We start from the raw sequence: 25,888 nt of genomic DNA, 5'->3' as shown, positions 1-25,888 counted from the left end.
ATTCCTGTCCTAATACTGAAGGTTAATTGAGAAGAAAAAAAATAAATATATTTACAGGTAGAGCCAGAGGAATAGAAAAGTACTATTTCATACTTTTTCAGTGAGAATGGTAAACTAAACCATTGGAACTAGTTAAACAATACAGGCCAAATTCTGGCTGAAAGTATGCTGACTTTAACAGGTAAGAGAAGTTGCTTAATTTGATTTATCAACAATGTACACAGAGCAAATATCCAAATAAGAATATAATTTTATTTCTGATGGAGATGAGGCATAGTCTAGCATGTGAAAGAACCCAAGGATTATGTTTCCTGGAAGACAGGGAAGAGAGTGAACAGGTCAGAGATAACTTCTAATCTTGCTTGTCTGGAAATAATGGTCAAAATGGGAGGGCAGGGAGAAGGTTCATACATAAAACACTAAAGGAAAGAGTACCATTTCAATTGTCAGATGGCCCATGGTATATATTAACCTGTTTTGAATACTGAGCTCTGAAACTCTTCAAAGACAAATTTTCCAGATTTGTGAGGAACACTAGGAATGACTGAGTGCTGGAACAGCACATATCTGAAACGATCATACTAGGAAAGTTACCAAGAAATGTTAACAGGAAATATCGCTCCTGAGGAAGGAAACAGTAGGGTTCTGATTTCCACAGCCTATATTCAGCTCCACTCCCTGAACACAATGATTCCCACTGCCTTGCTCAAAGCCTTAAGGGGCAGGGGGAGTCTGCGGGCAATGAAAACCACTAGGTACAAGGGTGGGATGGAACTGAGACTATGCTCTTGTGGGCCAGGAGGTGCACACATCATGAAAAAAATTGCTCTGGGCATATGGTGTCCTATTTTAAACATATGGAAAAACACATATGAAGCAATGAGGCAGGAGAGTCAAATGAATAAGTCTAGGAGCACTGGATGATACTGAACCACTCTTGATTAGAGTCCACTTGCTTTTCTTTCTTGTACACCTTTTCCTATAACCTTAAACTGTACTGCAGTAATAAGAGGATTCAGATATCACTGTCACGCCCCTGAGGGCAAAAGCAAGCCTCACTACCCCTGCCCAGCCCCCTGGGGCCACCCCATCCTATCCATGGCCCAGGACCTCATTTCAGCCCCACAAAGCCATCAGTCCCTGCCCCAGGAAGGGACAGTTGTGCCCATCCCCAAGGAGGTGCCCATGCCCAGGGCTAGGGCTGCCCCACTCCCAGCTGGGGGTGGGACAGTCCCAGCTGCGGGTCCCTGCTCTGCTGGCCAGGTTATTGTGCTGGGATCCCACTCCCTGTCCCCTAGGGAGCAGCTGTCCCTCACTGCTCCCTGGAAATCACATGGAGATGAGGAATAGAAAAAAACCAGAAACCGTAATTTTGATTTCCTTGAATATTTTTCTTAAAGCTAAATGAAGCAGGCCTAAATATTATCTGTGTCAACCATGGGATGTTCAGAGGAGAAGGAATAATGCCAGAATATTCTTGCCCAGCTTTAGTAAAACAGCTGTTTTGTGTGCGATGGCTACCAGAACCTGAAAAAAAAAAACTGATAATAGGTAATATTCATTAATACAGGTGACGTGGTTTTGCTTTTTATTACTCATTCCACAAGAACGAGAGTTTCAATAAAACCAGAAACAGCCTGGAAGAAAAACGGGTATCAGAATTAATAAGAAAGTAATGGTTTAAATTAGTAATATGTATCCACTGAGGAAGTAAAACAGAGTCAGTCTAGTTCAGAAACACAGTGAGAACAAGAGAATACATATTAACTAATGATATATATTCTTATGTTACCTAAGAGCATATGTGCTAAAAATTTGGAGGTAATAACAGAAACCTCTTAGATCAAATCATGACACAGAATCCCACCATGTCCAAGCACCCATGTACAGAGCTCCAGCAGGAACGCATGTAACCTGCACACAGCAATACCCACTGACAACATCTTCAGTGATCTGTTCATATAGGATTTTGTACAAGCTGTGACACATGGTATCTCTACAACTGACAGCAAACAATGAGGAAGGGGTAGAGACCGGGCATTTCAAGCAATTTATTACTGCAATCGTAATCATAGTATTAATGTCATATGTGGTCTCTGTCATGAGGTAATGACACCCTAAAGAGCATGTACTTTTTAAGATTATGACATGTATCATGCAAGCCAACTCTTTTAACAAGAGCTATATCTAAGGTGTTGCAAAGCCAAGACAACACTTTAACTCGTGTATCATGCCACCTGAGGAGAGAGAAATTGTTAAAACCTACCAAAGAAGTTCCTAACCAGTTGGCGGGATAAGAGACAAGGGTCAGAATCTTAACAGCACCAAACAGTACTACTTTAAAGCCAAACTCCGCATTTTCTTCGGAAGGGTAGAATGTAATCCACGTTGTCTGTTGTGACCAGGAGAAAATGCTGATATACGGGGGCAGCTCTGTTGCTGAGCATCTACCTCAGATATGTGTAAGACCATGGATGTAGCTTATGGTAAGCAGGTTTAAGTTCCAGTTGTTAACAGAGCTGCTAGACTTGGGGTTTGCCCTAGAACAATGTGTTTTCATGATCAAGTCACAGCATTAGAAGTCCAGAGTGAATGAAGCTGGAATGAAAGTACCCAAGTGTTGTGGTTTCAGCTGGGACAGAGTTGACTTTGTTACTACCAGCTGGTACAGCACTAGGCTTTCGATTTGGGATGAAAACAGTATTGGTAAAACACTGATGGGTTTGGTTGTTGCTAAGCAGTCAAAGACCTTTCTGCTCCTCACACCACCCCACCAATGAGAAGGCTGGGAGCGAACAAAAAGTTGGGAAGAGACGCAGCTGGGACAGCTGACCCCAACTGACCAAAAGGATATTCCACACCATATGATGTTACGCTCAGTAAATAAAGCTGGGGGGAGAAGAAGGATGAGGGGGGACATTCAGAGTTATGGCGTTTGTCTTCCCAAGTAACCGTTATATGTGATGGAACCCCGCTTTCCTGGATATGGCTGAATATCTGATACCTAATATCTAGTATGAAAAGGGACTTGCTTCTGTACCAAAACTTTACATAGCCTCGTACTTTGCGACACAGGAAAGAGAGTATGCCACTGGAATTGTCTGCTCCAGCCTAGAGCTGGACCACAGGGCCAACACAGTTAACTGTGAACCCCAAGGGGTTGCAGTAGCTCCAGGGGGACATGAGCCTGCAGTATCTGACAAAACTGTGTGAATTTAATTGTATTTATTTTGTGTAGACTACACTTCAGTGTGACACCAGTGCCTGTAGACCTGGGGCCAGAGAGCATTCTTCATTGCTGAGGACAGTGTGAAATACTTCACTCTCATACATTGGACTAAACTGAGTTGGGAGGAGTGGAAAAGTGGATGGGGATGGACACTGCAGAAGTATCAAAACATACAAAACATTGTTCTAAACAGTAGATGCTCAACTGTTCTCTAAAGGCCACGGTGGGGAGGGCAAGGAAAATCATCTTAACTTGCCCTAAAGAAAGCTTAAGTTTAGTATTAGGAAGCACACTGAAACAGGTTGCCTAGGCAAGGCGCAGAATTTCAACAACTGCAGATTTTTAATAGATATCTGGCCAAACTCCTTTCAGTAACGATCTAAGTCCATTTGATTCTAAGTCACCTTTTACAAACATCTGTACAAGCAAATGTTTGCTTGCAAAAGGAATATCATATCAATCCACACCAGCAATACTTACACAGACATATCTCTTTGTGGATCTTCAGTTACACAACACACATAAACACCACATAAAAGAGATAACCAAACACAAAGTAAGACTAGCAAATATTTAAAGCTGTAGCTCCTGTAAGCCTGATGCCAAGTGTATTTCACAGCACAGTTTGTAGTACCATTCAAATAAAGGGCAAAGTATTCCAAGCGACAAAAGTCTGTGGACTACTAATAACTAGAAAAAGTCTATGCTTGCCTAATAGCTTGTTCACCTAGCTTGGGTATTTGCAATCATTCGTTCATGTGAGCTATTGTACTGTACCATTGAAGACAACAAAGTCTTTGAGGTTTCATATTGAAGAGACTGCCATGACAGTACAGAGAAGAACCCACAAAAAATTCAACTATATAACAGCAAAATGTCAAGGGTGCAGCTACAAACTCCCTTTTATCTATGTCCACTGCTGCAATATTTTATAATGAGCAAGCAATTATCTTACTGTACTGCACTAGGGGCTCTAGACGATATGAGTTTCTGCAGGCTCTTGTCAATCCAAGTCAACAGCATCAAAGTGCAATGAGGTATATTATAACATATTCCAATCTTTTAGAAAAGAGTGGTTAAATCTGATATCTGAAACAGAACACGTTGAAGGGGAATGTTACAATGACAGCTCCTGAACTGTCTATAAATGAAATAACATCATAAATGTCTAGGACAATGAAAGCCAACAGGGTTGAATCTGAAATTAAGGCTGAATATGTAAAAAGTGTAATAAAATTTTCAAACCAAAGACTATTTAAAGAGTCTGCCATGAAGACATAATTAACTCAGTCTGATCAAAAATTAGGTTCCCCTTATAGGAATCCTCCAACCTTTAGGTAAGTATATAGTCTGTAGAGCCACTGAAAGATTCAACCAGTTCTCCAACCAGTCACCAATTACTACCTCTCCACCCAGCCTTTTTCTCTTCTGAAATAGAAATATGTCTCTGAATATATACTCTTGGTTTTACATGTTAACTATTAAACCTATGCAGCAAATGTACTTTTAAATAACACTGTAATCTCAGAGTTCTGCATATCTTTTTGTATACTAGAATGGAAAATTTCAGAGGGTACAGTGGAATTATTGATCTGTTTAGTGCTAGGAAAGCTATTGATTATGTGGTGGTGTGAGCTTATGTAAGCATAAATTGACCTTGCAGGGTATTTTATTTGTGTTTCAACTGTGGATCATCGCGATACACAGATGTGTTAAGCAATACTGTTATTTATATTAGAGTGTAGCACACTACAAATTAATGTCTTCAAGAAGGAGAGGGATTTTATGATCTGCAGGAACGTTTAACACACTTTTCAGAAGAGATTAAAGTGGGAAAAGGGTAACAGAGGTTGAGTGGAATAAAAAGCAGAAGAGGAAATTACAGGACTAGGAAAATGGGTTAATCTTTTAACTATTCTATTCCAGATCCAGGGTTCTGTTTTTTTAAAGTAGTATTGCTTTCTTTTTAAAAAAGTTAAAAATATTTTGGTGGAGTGGAGCAGCATGCCAGCTAATTTGCGGTGTAACATCAGGGGGTTTCAAACTGTATTTTACACCTAGGGATTTCCTTCTCCCTTCATTATCAGATGCAAATAAGGTTTGTCAGGAACAGTATTTCCATAGGTAGGGGGCCCAGTACCCACAGCTCACACAGGGCTATTCTAGTATACTACCACTCCCGAAGAACTGTTGCATCGCTTTGCCAGGCTCCAAGCTCAGCGAGATAGCCCAGAAATGCAACGCCCAGAGGCTTCTCTGAAAGACAGCATCTGCTCAGCCTTTCTCCATATCCTCCCCGTCCTCCTTCCCCCTTATCATTTTGAGTGCTGCTTTAGCTATTTGATAGCTTCCACCAAAAACAGGAGTTGCAACTATTTGGAAAACCTGCAGATTATTTGCCACCATGCATGTATAGCCCAGATGAGAATAAATCAAGCTTAAAAGTCTATAAAGCAAAGAGATGTGGAGGTGTGAAAAACAATTACAGCTTGCACCCAATTGGGCTCTGTAATTTGTTGCACTAATGAAACATTTCTTTTAAGTGGAAAACCTTTGAAGAATACTAATATAATAATTAATATTCACGTTACCTAGGGAACCTGAGACTCTACTGACTGTAGCTAGAAGAGCCTTTGCAGAGGAAGCTACCCAGCACAGCTTTATTTTTGAGCTTTAAGAATGATGCTTCCAGGCAGCTGCAAGATTATTTCCCCTCCCTTTCCAAGTTTGTACCAATCCTCTCTTATAACCAAGAAATCTGAGGACTTGTTTCATCTAAAACAAGTTACAACTGCTGTAAATCTGAAAAGGGAGGAAGAATTCAGGTGGACTTAGAAACAAAGAGATAATGTGGAGATGCTAGATGCCTGTAGAGCCATAAAGAACAAGAGAAATAAAAAAAGATAAGCACAGCTGAATTTTGTAAAGGAAAGGTCTGAATAAAGAATGCTTTAAGTAGTTCTCTATATGTCAGTAGCTGTAACTGTTGGAGAAGACTCTCCCTGAATCACTGTTAGTAGGATGTCATTTACACCACTTCTGGTGTAGGTGCATCACCTTTGCTAGCATCTATTGTGACGTTAGATAAAACCTCTTTAGCAATGGCTGACACGAATGTGGGGCACAATAAATCTTAACTAGATTGCAAGAGCAATGAATCAAGTGCTTGCACTTGCTCCTCTGAGGGCAGCCTAAATCTGGCAGTGCTGATGTGAAGAAGGGCCAGGAAACTGGTTCCGCAACAGAGGCTGGACAAAAATCAACCAGAGAAGAGTGACTGTGGATATGGAAGGTATTGAAGAGAAAATCATGGCTTGTACTTGCCTCATGATTCTTCTTGATTTTGAGAAACGCATGGGTAAACATCACGTTGCTGTCAAGAATCACTGACCACTGCCAGACAGCAATCTAGCCAAGTGCATGTGAGTGTGCAGCTCTTTGACAACAAATGGACACAGTTTGCACAGCGGCATGGCAAAACTGAGCTAGGTAGTAGACGGTCAACCTGGAATCCTGCACTCTGCTTTTTGTACAATGGGTTGGCAAAAACACTGTGGTTTGTGCCACACATGGCTGTCAGCTGTAACCCTTTTGCCAAATACAAAGGCAAGTATTTCTTTCCTGCACTGCACTTCTAATTCAAATTCTTTTATTTGTCCTGGATCTGCTGGGAGTGCGGCTTACAAAGAGAACTGATGTGTACTCATTGGCACATACTGCTGTCTTCTAGGAACATAAGAGTTACTGGCTCAGACCACATATTCATTCACTCCACTACCAGCATGATGGTAGCCAACAGCAAAAGCTGCAAAGGAAAACACAAGAAAGCTTCTTTGAGAAATTCACTACCCGCGGGAAGCTGCTTTTTGAACCTTTTTAATTAGAGGTTAGCTTATGCCCCAAAGCATAAGACATCAAATCCCTTATAAATATGCATGCCCGTTCTTCAGAACTTCAGGATAATACAGAGATGTCATACAACTGACACCACGCCCGAGAAGCGTTTAAGTGTTCACTCCATTTAACAGATGGGCAAACAGGGAAAGAAGTCAAGCAGCTTCTCTGCAGTCTCGTCAGCAGGCAGACTTCTGGTGGCACTGGCAGGTGAATAACACGACCCAGGCAGCTTCAAGCTCTCCTCCCACAGGTGGCTAGCTGTATTACCCGATTCCTTCTGCACAGCCCCTATGAGATTAATTTCCTCTTCTGCAAAATGGGTGAGTTTATCTACCTACTTAATGAGATTTTTAGAACTGAGTAATATTTGTATTACACAGTTATTATGCATTACTGACACTAGGCAAAGTTAGAAAAAGGAAGAGATGCACTGCCAAGGGATTATTAATTCATTTATTTCACCGCATTTCTAGCAGCTTTGTTCCCCATAGAGCTCTGTCAATGCATCATTTCTCAGCTAGAGTGTCCTTGCAAAGCTAGTTCCAGGCTTTTGCGCTTAGGTCTGATAAATCAGTTTGGGAGTGCTGTAAGCATGGAATGTATAGAGATTTAGTCAGTAAATTTTATACTGAATTTGTTTTTTTCTTTTTTTTAATCTTTTTTTTTTTTAAAGCCTCTATTGACCAACTGCTAAGAGCCTTGAAAGTCTCCAGTATGGTCTGGGAGCAAGGAAAACTGCAAAATTTTAATATCCTGTTTCCAGAAAACCACAGAGGGAAGAGCAGTTTGACTGAATGGAAAAAGAAAGAAAAGACTTACGCAAAAGCACACACCTTTTGTAAAATAATCATCCACAACACCCTAAACAAAAGTACCAGTCCTTGGTCATATCAATGGGATTTTTCGATGATATCAAAGCAGAACAAATTTCATAGGGACAGAAGAATGTGCAGTACTGTCATTAGAATTGCAGCATGGGTTGTATACATATGAACTAGCTAATACTCTCACTAGTTTGGATGTTAAAAAGCAATGAATCCATAACAGCACAGCCCTTGAATGTAAATTAAGTAATAAGGGTTTGTCCAGCCAGTGCTGAACCATGGGTTTCAAAAGACTTTTTTCCGCTTGGTATTTAAGCTAAGTTAAAGCTACCAAGTTCACCTCAATGTCTGTACAGTCCACATTTTCTAAGTGGCCTAAGGCACCCCACAGTTTTCACTTTTGATTATTTCAGAGAATCATAGAATCACTGAGGTTGGAAGGGACCTTTAAGATCATCAGGTCCAACCATTTCCAGTCTGATCATCCATTGCATAACCCACCTTGACTACTTATAACCCACACTCCTTGCTGGAAGGCAAAGACAGCAAGAGGAACAGTAAGCAACTTGTACTTAAAGTCTAACTGTCCCACCGTTGTATGACAGTTTAGATAGAGGGTGTCATGTTTGAAGACGCAGAAGTGGGCCCAGTGGAAGGGAGAATGCAGAAGCAATAAATTAAGAAGTCAAGCTGGAACAAGGAGTGGTTACTCTGCCACTGACTCGCACACCTGGCATAGCAGAAGTGGCAAATTTCCAGGTAGTGGTCCATTCAGAAGGAAGATGAGTTAAAAAAGATTAGAAAACAAAACCACTATATGTAGCAGGGTGAAGTGCAGATGAGAGTAATTTCACCTCTTGTCAACTGTACAAGACACCTGCCTGTTCTGAAAGAGAACAGCTCCTTATCATGGTCTGGTATCTCTGTGCACAGCTAAAACCTGCCCAAGTTAATTGAAAGTTCCTTAAACCTTATCTCTGTATATTCTCCTACCTCAGCTTTGGGAAACACCATTAGTCAGTTATGATACACAGCAACCACAGCAATTAATGTTGCACAGAAAGCACCACCCCGCCCCAAACTACTTCTTCCAAGGTTATCATGCTGAGCATGTGGATGTTAAGTTTTCAATGGTAGTTAACTCAAAAGAGTTGGAAGGTAGGTCAGTTTATTTATTTTTAATGATCATGACAGAATCTTTAATTCTGATCCATGTAATAATGTAATTCAAGAGAGCCTCTCCCCCTGGAGAAAATAGGGTTGGCACAGTGAAGCCGTTCTCTAAACCCAGCATGATGCTTTTCCAAATGAGAGTGGAAGCTTTTCAGGGATCACTGTCCCTACTGAGCATGTACTTATGTGCCATCCCGAACAAGGACAGATGTAATCACGTGCTTACATGCTCAAGGGCCATGACATGCAGCGTCAAATCTAATGAGTGCCTTGGGCACTTCTTTAATAGAAGCAATAGTCTTCAGGTAAAAAATACACTGCTTCATTGCACAGCCTTTTACGAGAGTGCCAGTTCAGACGGACAAAATCACATTATTGATTTTTTTTTAATACTGTAGGTTGTATGTCAGGAATATTTTAATCTATTCTACTTAAGTTAGTTAACTATTCTTTACAGTGGAGACAGGTAAAATTACTTCATTTGTGTAGTTCTTTTATTGTATTCAGTTTGCACAGTTCAATTCAAATAACCAACGAGCCCCAGCATCAAAAGATTAATAGAAATGTATAGCTATGAATGTAGTCTAAAAGCAATACAAAATTACCTTTTCAAAAGGGGAGATTTAAATTTATGGCTTGTTAGATGAATCTAGGGTAAACAATTTTTCTAAATGAGACAATGAAAATTACCTGAATTTTGTAGATTCTTCTGGTCTCCTTGTCCAGGTGCAGTTCTGCAGTTTTGTGACTATGTGAAGATAATAATCTTCTGAACATCTAAAAAAGGCAACAACATCAAACACTAGAATATATACGTATGTATATTTAGAAACAGTCTCTAAAACATTCAAATGATGCATGTATTAATAATAATGTGAATGATGCATATATAATAGATTGCTTTCAGAACTCCGTGACCTATTTTATTTTTGTAATTTGTAACAGTACTATCCTCATTTAATTAGCATGACCTATTAAACATTGCTTCTTAATAGTGATGTCCTAATGAACTTTTCTTTTCAGAAACTTTCAAAAGTACACTGGTTTCAAACTTAAATATTTGACCTTAAATATCTTGAAGTTACTAGAAATCATCTCAAGTGCAAAGGTCATAAATAATAAAAAAAAAAAAAATCGCTTTCTTGTATTTGGTGCTTTAAACTTCAAAAATGTTTTGAAATGTGGCTCTTGCAAGCCAAGATGAAACATCACACTTCTTATGCCTTTTCTTTCATTTACCTTATAGAGTCCCCAAAGCTCAATTCAATCATCTAAGACCATAGATCAATATTTACAGATGTAAGTTTTCCTTCAGATTATCTGTTAAATAAAACAATCTGTCGTTTTACATCAACCAGCACTTTGGTTACATTGGTAGTACATGTAATCAAAGAGCTTTCTGCTCCTTTTAAACCCTTTCAACAGATTTAAATTTGTCCGTATGTACAATACTTCAGTACATGTAAGTCAAAAGAATGGAGACACTTCTTCCCCTATAGGTTCAATGTTAATACTTCTCCCATTTGTTCTTGGATCCGAATAAATATTCTTTAAAACAATAACTCTGACTTACAAGAAGGACTGGGGGAATGGGAAGAAGAGATGATACGGATGCCACGATTACAAATTCTATGGGACTTATGTCTCTAGAAAAGACGATACCTCATATTATTTTAGCAAAAATTGCCCAAAACCAAATGATCATGAGTTTATTTAAGCTGGAATTTAGAAGTGTGTACTTTTAACAGTTTTACAAGAGTTGGGATGGCAAAAAACTCACTTGTTTTTAAATGGAGCATGAGAATTGAAAAAGGAATATAAAAAAGGCTGTGGTGATTGCAAAAGCAGACGTGAACAACCTGAAAGCTTCCTGCTCTCTCTGTGTTCAGCATGCTTTTAGTACCACAGCCTTATGGTAAGCATTTGAAAAAACGGATCCCTTTTTTTGTCTGCCTCATAAAAGTACTGCAACTGCTAAAGTTAACTTGTTTATCTACACCTGAGTAAAATCCTGTCCCATTTCCACATGGAAAAAGAAATGAAACTTATTAGAGGAATTCTGCGTTAGAATTGGTCTTTGGCTCAAGTTTGCACCTGTGACAACAGGTACAATTTTCACTCTCCAAACTTAGCAAACTCTTAAAGGAGCTAGATGATTGTCACTAAACTGATTTTACTGAGCTCTTGCACAACTCAAGAGAGCAGGAATGAATGAGCAAAAGCAGGAAAAGAGCAAAACTAGGTTCATTGCTGCTGTAGCTGATCTGACCTGGTGCAGTACATTCCTCCTCTTTTCCGTCCAACTCCAAATCCATTCTCTCCCTTGAGCCACTGCTGGTACTTACTTGACTCCACCTCCGTTTTGGCTTTGCCAGCTTTTGCACTTGTCAAATGCCTTCATAGGCCACTTTAACTCACTACCATGGCAAAAAAAAAAATAAACCAGAAAGAAAAGAATATGCATATACATTTTCTTCAGGAAAGATTCCATTGAACACCACAGCCAGTATAAACAAGAAGTGATGGGAGGGGAGAAACTAGGAACAAGACCTTCCTATTTTGGCAGCTGCCTGCTGGTATGTTGTATTAGCAGCCTTGGAACTGCAGCCAGAGAAAATGGAACTACTTTCTTGCTGAAGCTGCTACCTAAATTGGCTCACTGTGGGGTCAGACAAGTGTCAGCACCAGAACAGGGAGCGCATGTGGGGGCAGGATGGGATACAAGCACAGGACCAAAATAGCCTATGCTGATGTTCAGTCACTCATCTAGTTTTATTCCTTAAGGCTAAACAATAAATAACTCTTAGATGCTGGGACTTATGGAAAAATTCCAAGAATTAATAGGATAACAGAGCATGAAGAGTTACTTAGGCTATCATTATCTAGGAGAAAAAAAATATAGAAAAGGCAAATTCTAGCCTAAAGACATTGATAAGATGAAGATCAGAGTCAGAAATGAAAAGAAAAATTACCATCAGCTCGGAAAGAAATCGCATGGACTGACAACTTATTAGCAAGTTACAGGGAAATATACAGTAAGAAGAAAAATCAAAGCATCGTCCATAATGCTAGTTCTGAGGGCTCGTGAGACATGCAGGCATTCACTGTTAGAAACTGTAAGGACCTTCTCATACATGTAACAGAAGCTGCACCTAGGGTAAAACCACCAATTACAATCCAAGAACACAGCTGCCTTTCCACTGTTGTCTACTGGATGGAATCACTCTTGCTCGGAGGTGCCTAAGCTCACCCAGAAAAGCACCACTTATAGCTCTTTATAAGGCAGAACACCACCTCTGCTCGCTCTATGCATTCAGTTTTGCTCCTCTTGTGACTTACAAAGATGCTACAGACTGTCAGAACTCATCCTTGCTGGTGCTGGCCAGCGCTGCAAGCGACAGAGACAACACAGCAGCATGTCCTGGGGCACAGGAGCTCACGACAGAGACAGCTCCGCAAACCGGCTGCCACATCTGCTCACGCCAATATAAGGCTTCCATGAAATGAACTCTACTTGAACACAGAAAATATTCCCATAGATTAAATTTTTTAAAATACTCTAAGTGACACTCTGGGATTTGCTGCAGCTGGGTTTATAGCCCAGAAAGCTTTGTTTTCCTCTCAGAAAGCCTATTTTAGCATTTCCTGCTTTAAAGGAGCCTTGGGGACTCACTCCTGCAATGGAATCGGTCCAGAAGGCCATCAGGGTATCATTTCATGGCTCTGCTGTAACCCAGACAGTCCTCTTCTCAACTGTTCTGTTTAAAAGAGCTGGGACAATACATATATTTCCACTGGCACCCAGGAGCTTACAGCACATATTCACTGCTGCCAAAAGGGTTTCATTATTAAGATAAAAAAGCCCAGCTAAATTGAACTGTAAAAATATGTGGACAAGACAATAATTACAGTGCTGAGAAGAGTGAATGAAACACATTTTGTCCTGGTTTTGTCTGCCACCTGCACCACGACCATTATAACAACTTAGTATTGTAGGAAACTCACTTATACTGTATGAGCCTTGCTGACAAATAACACCTGGAAGAGGTTTTTTTGCCTATAGTACTTGTTAGATACGCAGTGACCTTCTACGTTAACTGCAGTGGCTAAGGTGGAATTATTATGCACAGTTGAGGCACTGACAAAGTATAAGCGTCTTCTAATTTTTGGCAGATATCTAAAGGACAACAGCAAGGACAGAAGCGTTGAGATAGTAGGGAGACAACAGGTAAAATGTCAGAACAGAGAGACAGGTGCAGCCCTACTGGTTACTTGCTAAAACTAAACACCTACTTCAAAAAAAAAAAACCAAAACAAAAAACACCCTACTTGAATTAGAAGGAAAATTGAGCAGCAGGAGTAAAAAAAGGAGACATTCCTACTTGGCAGCTTATGTTCAAGAAAGAAAAACAACTGGAGAAAATGCAAAAGAAAAGGAGGATCCATTTTGCCTTTGGACACTTCAATACTACCAAAACAACTATCAGTTTTTAAAGCCCTCTGGAAAGTGTGCACAGGGCTTGCTCTACAATAAAAACGGAAAACTGCCAGCAAAACTCAGCATTTCAGGCTCTTTACCACCACCAGCACATACCTGTTATAATAACTTCCCACTTACATAGCATTTTTTACTATCAAATCATTTGACAAGCTTTAAACTAGCAATTTTTTTCCCCTTCTGCCAACTTAAGAGGCAAGAGTGTCCAGAATGTCCCTGAAAGTCTAGAACTGCAATATAAAGCATTTATATACCATGTCTTGAAAAAGCAACAAAGATCCCTGCAGCTCCCCTCAGTGAAGGGCAATGAATTGCAATATTCATGGCACAAGCAATCCCCTGCTCCTTTGCTCCAAGCATCAGTTTCTCTTCCTACCCACCCAATTCATCTTCTGCCTTGTTAAATCATAGAATCATAGAATGGTTTAGGTTGGAAGGGACCTTGAAGATCATTGAGTTCCAACCCCACTGCCATAGGCAGGGACACCTCCCACTAGACCAGGTTACTCAAAGCCCCATCCAGCCTGGCTTTAAACATCTCCAAGGGATGGGGCATCCACAACTTCTCTGGGCAACCTATGCCAGTGCCTCACCACCCTCAAAGTGAAAAATTTCTTCCTATTGGTACAGCTCCTTTCTCTTTACCCACAGAATAAAGGTCTGACACTTCGTAAAGTTTCTCCTACAATCTCAGCTCCAAAATGTTCTAGATATGAAGAGCACATCTGCATTGCTGCAGCCTCTACAACTTCCTAACATATAAGATAAATAACAGCATTTATATTGCTATAACTAGATTTTGGAGACCATACAGTGACTGGTTGTCCTTCTCTTGCTGTTAATCACTCATTTTTTAGCCAACTGTATTCTTTGACTTCTGTTTGCCAGCCTCTCTTTCAGGTCTCGCTGAAAAGAGTGCTGGGAATATGGTGACTTAAAAACAGGTGAAAGATCTTAAAATGCAATGAAAAAGTGAGGAGGGGGGCAGAAAAGACAGGAGAAGTTTTAAAATCATAATTTAATGTTTTTTCTGTGTTAAGGAAAAATTTGACTTCTCCAGTTCTTTGAATGAGGAAAGGCGCATAATTATTTTTAGTAGAACTTCTGTTTCTCATTCCTTTTCTCTTTTTACAAATGGAAGGGGGAAAACAAGCTTCCCATTTTAAAGACACCATTGCACATAATTAATTTTAAGATGGAACTTGGTCCTAATGGGAAGCCTTTCTTATTTACATTTTATTTACTGGCACATCCATATAGGCAAAATATTACATGTCAAAAGCAATGAGCTGCTTCTCCCATTTTCACTTTAGAAAGTGGCAAGGAGTTTGAGCAGGGCTGCTATCAAAGGGGTTTTTTCCATGTCAGGAAAAGGCAGAACAGCAAGTTGAAACCCAAAATTAATTTGAGGTGTTTTTTCCATGTATCTAAAATGGAATTATTTTTTTCTTCTGGACTAGTTATTATAACAAGTGTAATTAATTAGCAAGTTTTTATACTAGTACATTTCCATACTTACTCTAGTGAATATGCTGAAAAGAATCCATTAACTGAGGTTGCTCATAGCAGGAGTGTTCACCAATCGGGAAAAAGACACTCAAGAATGAAACTATATCTCACAGACTCTGCTCAACCTTTTATGAATATCTTGGAATAAAATGTTGCTAACTGGCAAGGAGAAATCTTGTTGACTTATATTGTGAAAATAAAAAAAAAAAAACCAACCTCGAATAAATCTAATTCATGTGAAAGAAAAAATGCATGCAAACATTGGTTGAACAATTTCAGTTTCCTGTCGGATAGCTCCACAGTCATATCATTGAGAATTATATAAAAGAGGACAATCTTTTACACTTCTGTTTAAAACAAACAAAAATGAAAGCAGAACAAACACCTACCTTTTTTTCTTGATAGATGATGACAAAATGTTGTCCTGAATTGCCTTACATTTTGAAGCCTGTTCAAACTGGTAAATTCCATTTTTATTAACGGTTGTTCTGTTAAAAAAGGGGGGGACAGGGAGGAAAAGTAACAAACTTTAAAAGAGAGAACCCATTCTGACAATGCTGTCACATTTACTTTGCTATGACAGTAAGATTAATAACCGTTGATTTAGCTGAAAACATTACCAAAGAAATCTTATTGACTTCTATTGTCAAGCTCTTGTATAAAAGGGCAGTTTGCTGCTATTGACTATAAAATATTTGATTCTTTAAAGTAACCATATTTCATAGTCTGAATCATATTTTCTGCTTTACACTGTAATCAGAAAATGTAATTAAAAAAATGAAATTACAAGCCTCTTGAACATTAGGTTTTGAAGATATTTAAAATATTCACCAGTAAAATATCTAGCAGATGTGATTTCCTAAAGTTGTTGATGAAATGCAATATTCAGAGCCAATATAATATGTACAGGAAACAGCACAGGTGAAGTGGATCTTTCTACGTGGATCTTAACTTATTGACTCAAGCTTAATACTTCCTTCCTTGTTTATTCTTTATTTACACAGTGAAAATAAATATTTGTAAAAGGAACCGAGGCAAGTGCCAGACAGTGATTTTTAACTCCTGTTGTCTTACTTTCACCAAACTCCTGTGTGGTCCTCTTGCTCTGCCAGTCCCCATAGAAGATTCAGCTGTAAATTAGTAAATGACTGAGATACTAAGGTCTTACACCGTTCACATCAGTTCACCCTGTATCTAGGTTCAATCTCATACAAACACCCTCCTCTGTCATCAACCTTCTGCTACATACTGTCATTTGTCATGGAGTATTTTTCCTCTGGGATTTTTATTTTCCTTGCTCCTCACCATCTTCCCCTCTCTCTATGCCTCTTCAGTTCTTTCCACTGATTCACTACTTCTGGAGCACTTGGACACTGCAACTTATTTGTCCAAACCAGAACTAGAAATACAGAAGATATAGATGCTGTGTCATTCACTCCTGGGTGTGAGCTAGTACCTGTGCTGTCTGTAGAAACAAAGAACAACTGAGCCATCTCTGTACAGAGGCACTCATACACAAAGAGAAAGGGTCTTTCTGCTTTGTACACAATGCGCTCTGCTTCTAAACTATCATTCCTTTTACTAACAAGGACCAAAATTTCATTGCCTTCACCTATTAAAACACAGAGACCACTTATCAACAAGATTTCTGACATCTGATATTGAAGCTCTCACTTAGGAAAGACGCCATTTCAAGTCACACAGTCACAGAGTGGCTGAGGTTGGAAGGCGCCTCTGGAGGTCATTCTGTCCAACCTCCTGCTCAAGCAGGGCCACCTACAGCCAGCTGCCCAGGACTGCGTTCAGATGGCTTTTGAATATCTCCAAGAGTGGAGACTCCACAACCTCCCTGGACAACCTGTGCCAGTGCTCAGTCACCCTCACAGTGAAAAAGTGTTTCCTGATGTTCAAAGGGCACCTCCCCTGTTTCAGTTGCCTCGGTTGCCTCTTGTCCTGCCAATAGGCACCACTGAGAAGAACCTAACTCCATCCTCTTTGCACCCTCCCTTCAGGTATCGATAAGGTCCCCCCGAGCCTTCTCTTCTTAAACAACTCAAATCTTAAAACAATTCAAATGACAAGAAGACTGACTGAAGAAAAGTGAGCGGAATAAATGCTTGTTTATTTTGCTACTGAACTGACTGGCATGTTCACAGCTACCACAAGGGAGGAAAAGGAACTCAGCACATTTCCTTCTCTTTCCACTGCGCACAAATTTTCTAGTGAATCAGTCACTCCATAGGAGCAATTCACCCAGGACGTAGACTGAAGAGGAGAACAGCTCTCTCCCTTTTTTTCCACCATCAGGAACTTCTTCCCAGTACAGAGTCAGTGCCCCTAAGGAAGCATGCAGTCTGCATACCCCTTTTTGAGGGCAATGGTAAGACAACACGACATAAACCTTTTGTCCTTTCAGTTCTGCAGTGACTTTAATAGATAGTAACAGTTGGCACTACCTACTGAGAGCTCCTTGGCTGATTTTTGCTTACAACTCCTTATTAATTTTTTTTCAAGGAGCAACATACCAATGTGAGGGCAGAAGACTCAGAGCACACAGTTTGGAGCAAACAACTCAGCAGATCTTACATAGTAAGTGCCAGCAAATATTCTGCCTGCACCAGTTACACATACAGGTTTATTGCAGCTTAGTCTGAACGGTTCTGTCTACACCAAGGAACCAGGTGGGTCCTTTCACAGAAGAACCCCACACCAGTTCCCAAACAAATGTAGTTAGCACTAAATGTTTCCTCTCTCTGGCTTCTTGAATTCAGTAAGCTCAAATGATTCTCCTGCAGCTGCAGCTTAAAGTATGAGAAATGGCTACAGGCAAAGCTTAGCTGCATAAACAGCACCTTAAAAAAAAAGAACTATTGATATCATAAGCCGAGTGTATGTTACAGCTGCAAATAAGTCCTTCATTAGAACTAAAAATCAAGATGCTGGATGCTGCTTTGAGAAGGGGCACCAGCCCTTCTGAGGCACAGCTGGCCAGAGGAGACCTTCTTTAACACACCAGGCCTGCCAGGAAGACCAAGTTCAGGTCAGATCAGCTTGCTGTGAGGTGTGTTTGCGGGCATCGCCCAAGAGCCAACATTCTTTCACAAGTAGGTTTCAACTCTGTGCAGAGAATCATTACAAGGTCCTTACAGCTTCCTATTAATTTATGTCCTGAGACCAGTGGGGCAGTGAATAAATATTCTCTCAACCAAATACAAGCTTTACTCAACAGACTTCTAGTCTTTTTAAATTCATAGCACTAAGATCAACTGAAGCAAGTTGCCTTGTTTTTTTAATATGTAATTGCTTTTTATGCACACATTTTCAAGACTTGAAAAATTCAAAAAGGAAGAAGTCAGATAAAAAAGAATAAGCAAAATAAATCCCTGTTCTGTTTTGTCATTAAATCCTGACAATCACTTTTACAGCCATCAAGGGGAGAACAAAGGAATAAGGAGTCTTTCCTTCCCTTTCTATGACACATGTAAGGATTGGTGAAAATGGCACAACGATGGGGAAAACCAAACATGAGTTTTAACCAAAATTGTTTATCCACATAATGCAGGCACAAGATAGATCACCAAAATGGTGCTTCTGTGGCTTTCTCCACACAAAAATTTACTCTACACTCTTTATATGGTGTAATAAGATACAAAAATAAAACAATTTATTTGAAAGACATGCAAAACAATGACTCATTCCAGTAAAAGTGAAGTTTCTCAATTTCTGTTTCACTGTCAGAGCAGCCTCTGCTTCACAAGACTGAAAGATTTTTGCATTCAGACAAAAAGGGTGTGCAAGTGGAAGTCCAGACTTCTACTGCATTATTCATTGCAGAGTTGTGCAGACATCAGACTCAGATTAGATTTCTGATCACTTCAGACAATTATGTTAGGCAACATTTATCACTAAATGAATTTACGTGACCTAGGGGATGACAGTCTTTGCTCTACACTTAGGCATGTTATCTGATTTCATTGCAAAAGTTTTGGTGCTGTTCTAACAACGCAGATATCGGGCTACATTCAACTAATTTTGCAAACTCAAGCTAGATGAGAACTTGGAGACCATGTTATATTCTGTTGGCTTGAACTCATAAAATGGATGAAAGAGAGACATTTCTGCTGCATTTCCCTTAGGGTTTAGATGTTCTCAAAGCCAATCTCACTGGCCAAAATCTGAAAAACAGAGGTTTTTTTTTTTTAAATCCTATACGAACAGCTTGAGGACCACATACTTCCTATGGTAATTCTAGGAACTCAGAAAGTACACCATCTGTACTTTAATAAATTCACAGTAGATTAAGACCATGTGCCATATTTATCAGTACGTTGTTATTCTATATCTTGCTCTCAGGAAGACAGCAGTTCTTTAAACTGTAAAATTCTTTAAGACAAGGATTGCACTCACCTTTAGAATAAGAAATAGAGAAACAATGTGGAAAGTCCACAGCCCCTTTTGCTGCACCTGTAGCATTCAGTCCTGAGACTACAGGGAGCCTTAGTGCAGAGAATCACTGGACAGACAGGTACCTCAGTTAGCATGGAGTTCTGGGGGAGCAGTGGTACAGGGAGGAAAAGAAAAGGGAATCCCTTTAAAAACAAAATGAAACCCAACCCCCAAAAGTTATCAGAATAGGAAAATGGATAGACATAAGATGGACGAAAAAGGATGAATGGTAGTGGGAAAAACAAAAAAGCAGATGGGAAAAGAAAATATAGTGTTGTGAATTATACCATAACATAAAGATATGCCCAGGACCGAAAGGCCATTCCTCCAGTATTCCCACAAAATCAGCTGGAAACAACTGAAACAATGTGGAGTGAGGTTTGCAAAACAGCTCACAACTGGACTGTCTGGCAGCACTGAAAGCAACAAGAATTTCACCCCTAATTTTAGCAAGAGTTAAGTCCACACTGAACATAAGGAAAAATCCCACTCATTGGCTTTATTCACTCTGTGCCCAGCAAAAGTATTCCTGCTCTCGGCTGCCTGAAGCAGCACAGGACCTCTGAACCCTGTTCCAGCTGAGCATCTTCAGCTAAAAAGCGTAACTTCTGCATGCAAAACTGCACATTTATATCCTTCCACCAAAGTGGCACTTGAACAACACTATCCAGTTTGTGAATACCTTCTCTCTTAAGCTCTCCCTTGAAGAGACTAATTTATATTTGAATCTCATAGTCTATTAGTTGAATACCATTAAAAACCTGTAATCCATACTTCCCTAGGAAGAGTGCTCTTAAGTGCTATCTTTGACACTATTTCAAATGTATCCGATGATAGGAATATAGGGACATTTTTAAGGTTCACAACACCTTCATTAATAAGGCAATACACAATTTAAATGCTTGGTGAAATGGATTATAAAAATATCTTTATCTAACCATAGGAATAAGAATTTTTCTTGTAACATTAATCACAGTAACTGTAAAAGAGACTGATCCTACTACCCTTGTTCAAGTTTCCATGGAGGTTTTGCTTATCTAAGGAATGCTAAATCAGGTCTTTAAGACAAGCTGTATCTTGAAATTATTTGGAGGATCTTCCAGTGCATTCACCAGAGTTACATATAACGTCAGATACGTTTTATTTATAAAATCCATAAACCGCATGACAGGTAACATGACAAGCAACATTCAGAGTCTTATTGGGTAAAGTGAAAAGAATAAGGTACTTACACTAAAATGATGTTACAACAGCACACGATAGACAGGATGACAGAGCAGTTTCACTTGGACCAAGTAAATAGAAAGAGGCTGGGAAACCTTTCTCCACTGTCAGAACACAAATGTGTGCTGGCAGCAGCTTTCAACTGAAGCCCTATTTATTTAGACAGAACTAATACATGAGACGTGTTAGAAAGGCACTCCTAAAATATGTCTGCATGCATCACTTAGGAATGAAGGAAAAAAATACTAAGAGAGCAGTAAAATTAGTGAAGTGGCCACCAGTGCTGACTAATCTAAACTGTAGCAAATTATTTGTGCAATATACTAAGCTACTGTTCATAATTGTGGTAATAGCCTGTCTCTTCTTCCCCTTCTACCTGCCAGAATGCAGTATTTTGACAGGAAACAGAATGTACAGGTCTCTGTAGCATAGTTAATTAAGTATAGTTGTTTATTCCCTAGGCCTGCATAAAGATCTGCTGCTGAGAGAGGAATTGGAGTAACCAACACTATGGAACGCTGTATTAATACTAACTTGTTTACTCATAGCTCCTCAATCACTTCCTCCCACTGTTCAATTACCTCAATAGTCTCTACACTGTGCTTGCCTTGGACCTGCAAAGACAGAGAGTAAGTTAGGCAATTAGTAAGTGAATGCCTTAAAATTGGCGACACAGAGTAACAGAGTACTGGTGGTCAGTTCTTCAGCATACTGCTGCCTTGTTATTACTTTATATATAAAGTATATACAAATAGTGCTTGAGGAAATTATTTTCAATTTCCTTCTGGGGCTGGCACTATTTATCTGCTATATATTCCAGGGCAGTACAAAAGGAACTAGAATTTCTGCCCAAGCTTAACATAGTACACTCTGGGCCTCCCAACAAAGAAAACACTACCTAGCTCCTCTTATTATTGTCACTTTCCCCTGATAAGCACTAGCAGTTCTGAGCCCTCTATTTTGCTATTAATGCTGTGACTACACAAACAAATACACTGGCACAAACACAGCTGGGGAGGGAGGGAGAACCAAGTGTTTAAAGGTGGGACAAGTGCAAGACTACTTCTTTCGGTTGTCCTGTTGGCTTAAGCAAGTTTAAGCTATACTTGCAGTTACAGCTTAAAAACTTGAGAGGATGGTATGAGGCATAGACATGAGAATTTGCCAGAGAACCATAGTATTGCAGTGTAAATGATACTGGTTCCATGAATAAATTCGGGGACTACTAGAGAAATCTTACTAACAATGGCCCCTTTTTTCAGAAAGAAACCCTACTAACAGGCACAGTAGGCTATGAAATAAACCCAAGACAAAAACTGGAAGTCACACTGTAGAAGCAGTCACATTGTTTGAGTTATCTAACACTTAACAAGGAAAAGTGGTAAGAAATGTCCTGTAAGAAACAAACCGTGTCTTCAAGGTTATTTACTAAGACACAGTCCTCAGAGAACTTTAGCTGCCTGGTCACCATCTAATTAAATATCACTGTGCATAATAGCTGCCTAAATATCTATGACAGCCTGAACCAATCCCCTGCTTTTAATCCTTTCATCCTTCAGTTTCATCCTGTTAAAAGAATTACTCAAAGTAAGAGAACAGATCAGCTTTCAATATTGCGAGGCAACAGAATAATAGGGCCTTAGAGATTCTTCAGGAGATGTCTGGTTACACATATACCTCCAACAACAAAGGAAATCATGATAAGAAGAAAGATTAGCTTGCGATTATGAAGATTGTCTAGGTTACTTTGAGTTCAAGAAGGATAGTACCCAGGGTTTTTTTTTTTTTCTTTTTCCTTTCCTGGATCCTCCCACCAAATTTTGTGAGAAAATCTTAGCTTTTCAGAAAAACGTGTCAAACTGATGAAGAGATCAGAGTCTAATCTAACATCCATGCACACCCTCTTACTCTTACCCAGGGAAAGACATTGCTGCCAGCAACACAGCAATGTTATTCCAACCGTCAGGGTGCTTTAGGAGAACCATACTTTGGGAAGTCTGCACCAATAGTTTGTTCCTAGTTTTATGCATCAACATACTAACGTAGCCTCACCCGATTCAAAAATTCACTAATCCCTGTACAACGTATTTCAACGAGGGACTCTTCTGTTCTTTCGCTATACTCGTGGATACTGCAGCAAAAACCCAACTGCAAACTGGAAACGAATTCCTATGGACCAGACCATCTATCTCTATCACGGAGGGACTGGTCTGAATCTTCTGAATGAGTCCAGATGCTCTCTGGATCAAATCTCTCCAGCATGGCCCTCAGCCAGGCCCAGTCCAGCTGCTGCCTGGATCAAACCCCTACAGCATGGCTCCCTGCCCAGAGCTGCTCTCTGGATTAAGTAACAGCTCCTGGTCAGTCCAGCAGCTCTCCCTCCTTCCTCATAAGCCAAACATGCACCACAGACTACTGTCAGGCCAGCTTACTAAGCATAGTCACTCAGGTGAGAAAGAACATCCTCTCTTGGATTCAGCCAGCAAGCCATCCCTCCAAAGACACTATGGTTATAGGAGCTAGAGTGAAATGAAACTTTTTTTGATGAATAATTTACTTGTCACACTTTTGCCGTCACTTAGTCACGAAGAAATACAATTTCAGGTTGATCAAAACTAGCTCCAAATTGGTGCCAAAATCCTCCAAGTAGATTAAGGAAAAACATGTATTTAAAATCTCATGCTCACTTGCCTTATTACAGAGATTAAAAACTGAGCCATACACACCACAAATTTTCAGCCCTCTTCGGTATGTGTTGCTTCCACTTTCTTTGCTCCAGTTGTGAGTGTACTAACAGCAGATGGGAAGCAGCTAGACTCTGTTCTCTGAAGTGCTCTCTGCCAGCATTTCTAGTCAATTTGACTCCGTGGTTTAGCACACAGAGCTGAGTGGAAGGAGACTGCAGCTCAGAAACTAGCAGGGAAAAGGAAGAGGATGAGAAGATGGGGCAGGGGGGACCACAGACATAATACAAAACAGAGCGGAGAGGAGAACGGAGTGACAGCTACAAAACCAAAGCAGAACAGAGTACATACTGAAAAACCAGTAAATTGTAAGGAGAGGAAAAGAAGGAAAACAAGGCAGAACAGGAAAAAATGAGCACAGGAAAGAGAAGCAGGCTACAAGCACATTAACAGCAGTCAGAATTCTGCAAATGTTCCTGTTCCTTTTGTTTCACTCGAATTTTGAAAGATGTTAGAAACTTATGGCTTGTGAAAGTTCTAAATTTTGAGGCAGGAACCACCAGGGTCTCTCATTGGAAACATGTAAGAAACCTGCTGTTCATGTACACTCCAATGGTTACTACAACTAACGTCACTTGCATTCATTTAGGGAAAGCAGATGTTGTTTCAACCTCCAATTCAGCTAGATTGGGTGAGATGGCGGCATCAGTAAGGTTAACTGCATTGTCACCATTGACTTCAGTATAACCAGGACATCACAGTTCCCTTTAAAGACCTAATTCCCAAGTTCTTTCTAATTTTTATCAGGTGTTTTTGACCATAATATATATAAACATATAATAATCATTGGAATGGCAATGTTAATGAAGCCATATAAAGTAAAAGAGAGTAACAAAAATACTTACAAACTACTTCTTACATAGTAAAATCTCATGCGTGTATTACACCACCCTGTTCTGCACTATTAGTTTTCCTACAGTCTCTGAAGATGCAAGAGCAGGAAAACTGTCGTTAATATTGAAGCCTGTACTTAAGACACAACATGTTTCACTGCTAATTTTACCAAATATTAAATTATTTATATTAAAATATAAAAATAATTTCATTTTAAACTGCACAGTATAAAATAACAGGCTGTAAAGCAAAGATCTACACTGATATAAAAGATCAAGACACGGGATCAAGGGAAAAGGCTCCCACGAAGTAAGATGCTACACAACATGAAAAGGGCTTTGTATGTCTGGTCTTTATCCTATGGATTTTAAAGAAGAAATCTGTATTTTTGACTAAGTACACATTGCAAAAATGATAACAATATTATCCAGCTCCAGCTCCACCTTCCTGGAAAGAAGAATAAAAGCTACCTGGAACATGCCATTCAGCAAGCACTTTTTGCATGGTACAAAACTGCCATAACCCAACATTTTATTGGGCTCAAAACCAACAGCAGAGCGACAGCCGTCGTTAAGAGGCCCTGCGAGCAAGTAATTTATCACAGCCGAAGTGAATTTCCATTTTCTCAGTATAATGAAGCCTCTAACGCGCTCCCTGACTAAAGCTGCCAAAACAAAAGGGAGAACGAACTGGAGCGAAGGCAAATTTCTGCCTGTGCCGACCCCTCCGCAGGGACCGGCGCTGCCGCTGCCTGAAGGCGGGCAGCCCCTACCTGTTCCCGCCCTGGGCGAGGGACGGCAGGGGGGACCTGAGGGCTCGCACCACTCTCGGCGTGACAGCAACGACTCCCGCGTCCTCCTCCCAGCCCCTGGCAAGCGAGAGGGGGGAAACAAAGTTGTCAAAACCAGGGATTAAACACCACCGGGCGTGAGCGGCGCCACTCTCCTCCCCGCGAATCCCTCACGACGCTGCCGACACCCCGGCCCAGCCCGCGCCGGGCTCCGCCGCGCCCCTCTGCCGGCGGAGGGGGGAGGGGGTGCTCGACACCTCCCGCTCCTTCTTCCCCAGCCGGCTCCAGGCTCTCCCGCCCCGCAGCCCCACCGCAACGGGCGAGGCCCCCCGCCCCCGGGCCGCCCTACCTGGCGCGGAGGGGCTGCTGGCCGCCCAGGCGCAGGAGGCAGCCGCCGAGTAGCAGGCTACCCAGCGCCGCCGCCAAGGCGATGACAGCCCGCATGGTGCGCTCGACAGCAGCACCCGCCGCAGCTACGGCCGCCCCATAGTATTTAAAGGAGGCTGCGGGGAAGGGGAGGCGGCCATAGCAGCCACAGGGTCTCTCCGCTCCGCCCCTCGCCCGTTCCGGCGGCCGCAGCCCTACGCCGCCGCCATCAGCCCCCCCCCCACTCGCGGCCACTGCTCGGGGGCCTGCCCGCCGGGGCTGCCGCGCTGAGGGGCCGGGTGGGGGCAGGCCGGGCTTCCCGCCAAACTTTCCCCTCAGGCGAGCTGCGCGGCG

At 40.8% G+C, this 25,888-nt stretch overlaps 1 protein-coding gene across 1 annotated transcript in view; it reads right to left on the bottom strand.

The window, feature by feature from the left end:
• The window catches only part of ST8SIA6 (ST8 alpha-N-acetyl-neuraminide alpha-2,8-sialyltransferase 6), a gene marked incomplete at its 5' end in the record, with an annotated part of 38,453 nt that extends 12,841 nt beyond the window's left edge, over positions 1-25,612 (bottom strand). Inside the window, 4 exons of the mRNA XM_082479846.1 lie at positions 9,814-9,900; positions 15,520-15,618; positions 25,151-25,246; positions 25,518-25,612. Coding sequence (XP_082335972.1) covers positions 9,814-9,900; positions 15,520-15,618; positions 25,151-25,246; positions 25,518-25,612 — 377 coding nt within the window. The remainder of the gene's footprint in view (positions 1-9,813; positions 9,901-15,519; positions 15,619-25,150; positions 25,247-25,517) is intronic.
• Between the last annotated feature and the right edge of the window lie 276 nt (positions 25,613-25,888).

The sequence above is a fragment of the Vanellus vanellus genome (genome assembly GCF_965231255.1).
Source record: "Vanellus vanellus genome assembly, chromosome: 2".
NCBI lineage: Eukaryota > Metazoa > Chordata > Aves > Charadriiformes > Charadriidae > Vanellus > Vanellus vanellus.
This window is presented reverse-complemented; position numbering and strand designations above follow the sequence as displayed.